Genomic DNA, 7,691 nt, shown 5'->3' on the forward strand with positions numbered 1-7,691 from the left:
AGAGATAAGGGCGAAGCTGCTTACGCCCACTATGACAAGTTCTCCATCTCCGAGCCACGTAGCCGCTTCAAGGTCCACGTTGGCGGATACAGTGGCACCGCGGGTGAGCTCCCTTTCTAAACGTGCACACGTGCACAGGACACGTGGCGGTTATTTTCACTTCTGTACATGTGAGCTGTGCGAGGTGCCATAGTACCTAAAAATAGAAGAAAGTGTCAAATTCATTGTTGACTGTTGGTTCTATTTTTAATGTGTTACGCAGTTCATTAACTCATTAGATAATTACACAAATGCTTTAGAAATTAAATTCAGAATAAAGAAATACCAAAGCAAAATCAGTATTTATTTGCATCCTGAACGGAACAGTTGTCCAAGCATTGCACATATAATGAGGGATTAATCCATTCTGTGTTTCGTAATAATCAACTTCCATTATAATAATTGTGCTTTTGTGATCCTCTCCCAGGTGATTCGATGACCTACCACAACGGTCGCCCCTTCTCCACGTACGATCATGACAACGACATCGCCGTCACAAACTGCGCCCTCTCGTACAAGGGAGCCTTCTGGTATAAGAACTGTCACCGGGTCAACGTTATGGGACGATATGGAGACAACAGCCATAGCAAGGTAAGACTCCCGCACGCCCCGGTAACACGGGCAAGCAGGCAGAAGCTTCCGGCCAGGCTGTATCAGCTCATGTGCTTGTCTTTCTCTGCAGGGCGTGAACTGGTTTCACTGGAAGGGTCATGAACACTCCATCGAGTTTGCAGAGATGAAGATCAGGCCAGCCAACTTCAGGAACTTTGAGGGCAGGAGAAAGCGGTCGTAAAGCAGCTACACACACACACACACACACACACACACACACACACACACACACCACACACACCACACACACACACACACACACACACACACACACACACACACACCACACACACCACACACACACACACACACACACACACACACACACACACACACGCACACACACACACACACACACACACACCCCTGTCACCACCTTTATTGCATCAGCTCAACTCCTTCAGCTACCAAAGCCCTTGGCAGAAGGCTAGACCACTTCTCTCTCTCTCTCTCTCTCTCTCTCTCTCTCTGTCCCTCTCTCTGTCTCTGCCCCTTTGCTCATAGTAACCCAGTTTAAAATAGCAATCTTTAATCCCTCGTTCAATGGCCCTGTGTGCAGCACCAGTTCCACCATCCCAGCTCAGTGTTTGACCGATGGAGTCATGCACTCTCCAGCACCGTGTCAATACGTCCTAACACCACACACCAAAGACAGCTGTCTGACGTCCCCGCGCGTCTCACCTGCGGCCCCGGGGGAGGCGTGGCCCCCGTGTCTCACTCATCACCGTCCACTTTCAGAACAGGATAGGACATTGTTTTATTTTTCCCCATAGTCCATCTGGCCGTGGTGGTTCTTGTTTGGTTTGATAGGACAGGACTGAATGTATGTGCGTGGTCTCGTCTGCTGTCTCGACACCCTTCTGTGTTTTCACATTAGAACAGCATTTAATTTCTCACCTGTCAGTCATCCTGCAGAAAGGTCGCATGTTTGTCTCTGTTGTTCTCAGTGTGATGTATCATAAGTATTATTATCTGCCCCCCCCCCACCCTGCCACACCACATGTCACGTGTGGCCCAATTTAAACATTAATGATGCAGCTCGGATTTCCCAGTGGACTCCAACAGCCTCCACCTTTGTTCTCTGAATCTACGCCCAGTGCACCAGGCAGAAACTCACTGGTGCTCAGTGAAACCCTGCATGTTCAAATCCGGGCTCTTCCTGCACATAACATCGGATTCACTTAAGGCCACAGGGCTTCGTTCAGCGCTGGTGATTTTGTGGGTACTGTAACCGGCACACACCGCTGAAATGAGAAGTTTTATTACTATCAGTTGTTTAGGCCCAGAAGGCAGGACCTATATCGGAATATGACTGAAGTAACCAAGATCATGTTGGCCAGTTGTGAAAACATATAATGATTCAGAGTCATAAGGTAAAATATTGTGTAAGAGAAGAATACTTTAAAAGGCCATTTTCATTTTTTAAATCAACATTGTACATTTATATAAAGGTATTGTACACAAAATGAATTAATATACAGAGTGAGTCTTCGTGTTTGCCCCCCCCCCCTCTCTGCTATAGACTAAACCACTGATCCATATGGATTACTTGTGTAAATTAAGTCAGTTGTTTGCTATTTGAATATTTTTGTTTGTATGTTTGTTTGTTTATCTGTCTGTTTTTAACTGGGTGAAAAACAGTTGTTTCTCTGTAACCCCTATTACAATAAAATTGATTCCGTTTTTAAAAAAAAACAACGTCATCGTGATCTTTTAACAAACTTCCTATATTGTATATATAACTTTTTTAAATACAGCAAATGTTATATTAGCACGCTTAGTAAATAAATCCCAGTGAGATTGAGATTGATAAAGATTGTGCTGGTCTACTGCGCGCTCTGAACGGCACGTGCGTGCGCATCTCCGCGTGCAGGGCGCAGTCGGTCCGTCCAGCCGGGCGGGTTGGGACGTGTGTGTTTACGGAAGACTTGGGTGTGGCCTGTCGGTAGTTCACGAGAGACAGAAGGCGAAGGCTAACAGGTTTTTACCAGTTTGCAAGGTCGGAATCGATTGAGAATTTACTCCGCGTGCTTTCTGCAACTATGACCTGTTTTTGGACTCGAAACCGGAACCTAAAGATAAACAACCCGCGTCTGTTTGTGTGTTTGGGTTTCGGCGCAGTTCCTATGGAAGTTTTATTCCAAAGATTTGATGCCCGTTTCTTGTAAGAATGTTAAAGTGTGTGGTTAAAGTGTATGGCAGGATGTTGAAGTGTGTGGTGCCACACCGCGTCCTGGCTGCTGGATTAACTGCCCTTGTGTTCATGTATCTGTTCTTGAAGGAAACATCTCCCCCTCCGAAGCGCCTGGAGCTTTTAACAAAAGAGCAATATGAGATCATCTCGCCGTCAACCTACAAACATGTGTTCAACCAACCCGGGCTGTGCGAAGGGAAGAATCCGTTTCTTGTGCTGATGATTCCGGTGACCCAGGAAGACAGCGAGACCAGGGCAGCTGTCAGGAGCACATGGGGTCAGGAGAACTTAATTCCAGGCGTGAACATAGTCAGGCTGTTCTTCATCGGGGAACCACGGGAGCCCAGTGCGCGGCGAGATCTTCGCAAGGAGAACAGGACATATGGTGACATCATCCAGATGGATTTTCTCGATACTTACCAGAATCTAACCGTCAAGACTATGATGATGATGAACTGGCTGGCCACCTACTGCACATCCGCCCGCTTCGCCATGAAGATCGACGCTGACATCTTCCTTAACGTGCCGTATCTTGTGAGACATCTCCACCGACACCTCCACGAGGAGGACTTCATCACGGGCTCGGTCATCGCGGACGCTCGGCCTCGCAGGGACAGACAGAGCAAGTGGTTCCTGCCCGAGGACGTGTACCCCCACAACTCATTCCCACCGTATTTGTCTGGAGCTGGATATGTGTTCTCCATCGACCTGGCCAGGAAAATAGCTCTGGCCTCCAGATTTGTGCGTCCGGTTCCGTTGGAGGACGTTTACGTGGGTTTGTGTCTAGATGTTCTACGGGTCCGTCCCGTATTCTCCTGGACCCTGTTGCCTTTCAGGAACCTGTTTGAGGTCCGTCGGCTGGACTACGACAGGTGTACTTTTGCAAAACGCATAATAGTTACGGGCTTCACACCAAGCGAACTTCGTCGCATGTGGCAGGACTTTCGGGACAGCGGGTTCACGTGTTGATGCAGCCCACAGGTCTACAGGTCCCGACAGGTCCCGCTTGAGACTACAACACTAAAAACGAATGAATGTTTCACACACACACAACCTCAGGTCATCATGATCCATGATTGTCTCGACATTAATGTCGTTGGATGATTATTTAACTTTTATACATCAGGTAATGACAGGTCTCTATTGAAAGCCTGTGAAATTATTATTATTTATTTTACAAGGGTTTTACACAACATTTTACTCGAAATAAATATATACTGTATTATATATTGTAAATCTGGTGATTATAAGCCTCAGAATCAACAGTAGTTATTTGCAGCTGGGTTTCCAACAGATGGTGGCGCTGTTTCCCTTTCAATGGCATTAGTCACCAAAATAAGGTTTGTACATGACAGCTGTGTCATCTGGGTGTTACATACACAACATCTACATGCCTTAGATAATACGTGAGAAACTACAGATCCATGATTTAATACGACACGACTGTATTGTACAGCAGTCGCTTTATTTTTATCTCCTCGTTTACAGGCTAGAAGCTTTTACGTAGATTAAAATACCTGCAAGGCAAGAAACCTTCGTAGTTCTAATGAATACATGGGAAATGAAGGTAATGAAATTGCCCAGTGAATGATTAACGTCCCCTGTGATCAGGATGGACTAACACACTCAATCTGTGCAGCGTGTTTTACTGCTGGCTTTTCATCATTACAGTTCAACTCCTAATCTATTCTGGATATCACACCAAATGTTTACATAGACTATGTTTATTACTCGGAAGGTTTTTCTTCTATTTAATATTTCCATCAATCAGTTTAATGCCGTTAACTTAATCACCCGCTGATTGATAACATTAAATAAGCTATTTGACAGTTTGGTTGTTTCCGTTTCAAATGACACAGTTTTCGAGCCACACCTAAAGTTTGTAACATTAAACTGGGAGTATAAACGGGCCCATGTAAGTGTACCTGACTGAACACACGGAGGTCGCACACACAAACCTGCCGAACACGCGTCTGTACCAACACCACCTCGCCCACGCCGTCGTGCGCGCCCCCCTGGTGCGCGTGCGGGAGGGAGGGGCGCGCGCGTTTCCTGCGCGGAGCGTGCGGCAGGGCGCGCGCGTTGGTGGAGGCAGAGCTGCTGAGGCGATGATGCGAGCCACCTCCTCCTCCTCCTCCTCTTCCTCCTGTAGAGTGTGTGTCGTTCATCGAGACTCTCGTGTTCACACGGATGTATCTCACTGCATTTGGGCCCCGCTCACTTCACCGAACTTCACCGGTATCGGAGGACTCGCGCAGCCGAACTTCACCGTAAGTGGACACACTCGTCTCCATCGGTTCGGTCTTTAATCGCTAGTGACGGTGACGTCCTCCATCATCTGTGTGAAGATGGCAGCTTTTTGTAAATTCTGTAGCATTTATAGATCATCCTTCATCTTTCCGCGATGACTTTGAAACCTGTTTTATTAAAGAACTACGAACGTGTCGGGTTCACCCAGCACACGTTTACCGTTGCGAAAAGTTTCCAGTGCATGTGTAACACTTAACCCCGCACGTGTGATCGGAGCATCAGACTTATCGGATCATCTGTGTCCGACACATCAGTCACATCAGATTATCTCTTCACTGTCTGAGCTGTACAGTTGTGGCTCCTGTATAAGTGTTAGTGTTGTTAGTGTAACAGTAGTAGTGTGTGTGCTGCTGTCCTGTCCAGCGTGTGCGTGCTCACTGTCTCCTGTCTCCTCTCCCCTGTCCCCTCTCCCTTGTCCCCTGTCTCCTGTCCACTGTCTCCTGTCCCCTGTCTCCTCTCCCCCTGTCTCCTGTCCTCTGTCCTGTCTGTCTCCATCTCTTTTCAGTAGGACATCACCATCCACATCTCCGTCTGCGTGTCATGCTGTGACGGACCTCCACCCTCGAGATGAATATGAATAGCGTATTAAACCAGTGGAGTACACTTTAATTCCAAACAGAACCGTTCAGCACCTCGGGCCTGAGATTAAAGTCCGTATTCTAGGTGAGGGATTCTGTCTGTAATGGGCTGTGGTTTCACTCAGCACCGCGCGCGCACCACGTTTCCCCCGCGCGCTCTCAGTCGTCGTTCCACCGTGAGAACGCACGAGCGCAGTCAGCACCGGTCTCGTCTCGCCCCGCTGGAAAGTGTCGCATCAGTAAGTTTTCAGGTGTCAGATCCTGTGTGGCATCGTGTTTAAAGGGCCAGGTAGCTTCCTGTGACGGAGATGGAGCCTTTAGCTGAGAACACAGATCATATTCGTAATATTATGACCCATAGCCGAGGGTGAAGCAGACGTGATATTTCGGGGGTGGGGCAGTGAAATTACCTATTTTGAGACAATATTACCAGCTTTGAGACATAATGATTGTAACTTCTCAATTTGCTGTCTGTTTGTAGGATCCCTACACGTCTGCTGAGGTTATATTGCAGTTCTGAAATAAGATAGAAAGATGGATAAACCACTTTAAAGATCCACAGTCTGTCATAAAACCATATGCAGATGAGAACTTTGATTTTTTTTCTTAATATTCACATATGTGTACAAGCAAATTACAGAACTAAACCTGTGAAATTCTGTGGGTTTAAATGGTCAAATTAGCAGAACCTGACTTTGACATTTCTCCTGTTTGTCTCATTAACACTCAGCAAATTTACATGGAGCTCTCCCAAATGAAAGACACTGTAGCCCAAAACTTTGCAGTGACACGCATCTCTCTCTCCCCCCTCCCTTTCTCTCTCTCTCTCTCTCTCTCTCTCTCCCTCCTCCCTTTCTCTCTCTCTCTCTCTCTCTCTCTCTCTCTCCCCCCCTCCCTTTCTCTCTCTCTCTCTCTCCTCTCTCTCTCTCTCTCTCCCCCCCTCCCTTTCTCTCTCTCTCTCTCTCTCTCCCTCCTCCCTTTCTCTCTCTCTCTCTCTCCCCCCCTCCCTTTCTCTCTCTCTCTCTCTCTCTCTCTCTCTCTTTCCCTCCTCCCTTTCTCTCTCTCTCTCTCTCTCTCTCTCTCTCTCTCTCTCTCTCCCCCCCTCCCTTTCTCTCTCTCTCTCTCTCTCTCTCTCTCCCCCTCCCTTTCTCTCTCTCTCTCCCCCCTCCCTTTCTCTCTCTCTCTCTCTCTCTCTCTCTCTCTCTCCCCCCTCCCTTTCTCTCTCTCTCTCTCTCTCTCTCTCTCTCTCTCTCTCTCTCTCTCTCTCTCTCTCTCTCTCTCTCTCTTCCTCACCAGCTTGCTGCTCACATTATGGTGCATTCAGTCTTGCTGTCTCTCGTTTAATGAAACAAGCCTCCAAAATGCTTTACCGTGTGATTTTACCTCCATGCCTACATCCTAGTGATGACATAACTGGGCAGATCTTTCCTGTTCTTTAGTACGAGAGAGGAAAAACACACTGTTCTTCTCCTATCTTCTTCCAAAATTACATGTCTCTCTCTCACACACACCCACACCCATACAACCCACCCCCCCCTCCACACACACATTTGGACTTGCTAATAGACACAGACCACTCTGTCTCTGCAATTAAAAGTGTCCAGAACCAACCGCAGCACAGGGCGAGGTCCCTTTTTTTTACCCAGGAACTGACCTCAGAACTGTTCAGTGCCAGTTTCTCATGGCCACTTTATTGGATTTCTAGGCCCTTTGTAAATACGTTTCCACTGGGGTTTCAGTGATAAGTCGTGATAAATCTGCATTTGTTTCCCATGTGAGATTTGAAATCTCCTGTTTCTTCATCACAGGAACATGGAGGTGTAGTTCTTGCTACAGTAATAGTACAGGTGGACTAACGCTGTGAAACCTCTCCCTTTCACTACAGTCGTTAGAGCAGCAGAAAGCACTGAAGGCGAAATCGATCCCTGATGGGGTGGAACGTTCACAATGATGGCACT

General features: G+C 47.3%; 3 protein-coding genes and 1 long non-coding RNA gene across 9 annotated transcripts in view; 3 read left to right on the plus strand and 1 right to left on the minus strand.

Moving 5' to 3' along the window:
- Positions 1 to 19, minus strand: part of LOC143509481 (uncharacterized) — an 8,755-nt gene extending 8,736 nt beyond the window's left edge. For both annotated transcript variants that reach the window (XR_013129683.1, XR_013129682.1), the window contains exon 1: positions 1 to 19. This exon is cut by the window's left edge and continues 119 nt beyond it. This is a non-coding gene — a long non-coding RNA (uncharacterized LOC143509481).
- The window catches only part of tncb (tenascin Cb), a 46,213-nt gene extending 44,587 nt beyond the window's left edge, over positions 1 to 1,626 (plus strand). For all 3 annotated transcript variants that reach the window (XM_076998244.1, XM_076998243.1, XM_076998245.1), the window contains 3 exons: positions 1 to 103; positions 467 to 630; positions 722 to 1,626. The exon at positions 1 to 103 is cut by the window's left edge and continues 59 nt beyond it. In XM_076998244.1, coding sequence (XP_076854359.1) covers positions 1 to 103; positions 467 to 630; positions 722 to 832 — 378 coding nt within the window. In that variant the 3' untranslated portion in view covers positions 833 to 1,626. The remainder of the gene's footprint in view (positions 104 to 466; positions 631 to 721) is intronic.
- An 829-nt stretch (positions 1,627 to 2,455) lies between these two features.
- Positions 2,456 to 4,072, plus strand: b3galt8 (beta-1,3-galactosyltransferase 8). The gene has a single exon (XM_076998246.1). It carries the CDS (start codon positions 2,822 to 2,824, stop codon positions 3,812 to 3,814), a length of 993 nt encoding a protein of 330 aa, XP_076854361.1. The 5' UTR covers positions 2,456 to 2,821; the 3' UTR covers positions 3,815 to 4,072.
- Positions 4,073 to 4,923: 851 nt separating this feature from the next.
- The window catches only part of LOC143509482 (dual specificity testis-specific protein kinase 2), a 21,723-nt gene continuing 18,955 nt past the window's right edge, over positions 4,924 to 7,691 (plus strand). Inside the window, exons 1-2 of one of the 3 annotated variants that reach the window (XM_076998247.1) lie at positions 4,924 to 5,115; positions 5,661 to 5,753. In XM_076998247.1, coding sequence (XP_076854362.1) covers positions 5,723 to 5,753 — 31 coding nt within the window. In that variant the 5' untranslated portion in view covers positions 4,924 to 5,115; positions 5,661 to 5,722. The remainder of the gene's footprint in view (positions 5,116 to 5,660; positions 5,754 to 7,691) is intronic. The other 2 variants (XM_076998249.1, XM_076998250.1) reach the window with 2 other exon arrangements.

The sequence above is a fragment of the Brachyhypopomus gauderio genome, chromosome 3 (assembly GCF_052324685.1).
Source record: "Brachyhypopomus gauderio isolate BG-103 chromosome 3, BGAUD_0.2, whole genome shotgun sequence".
Taxonomy (NCBI): domain Eukaryota; kingdom Metazoa; phylum Chordata; class Actinopteri; order Gymnotiformes; family Hypopomidae; genus Brachyhypopomus; species Brachyhypopomus gauderio.

Bases quoted from the DNA above. Each gene is read 5' to 3' on its own strand.
- b3galt8 (XM_076998246.1), top strand. From the start codon at position 2,822: ATGTTAAAGTGTGTGGTTAAAGTGTATGGCAGGATGTTGAAGTGTGTG.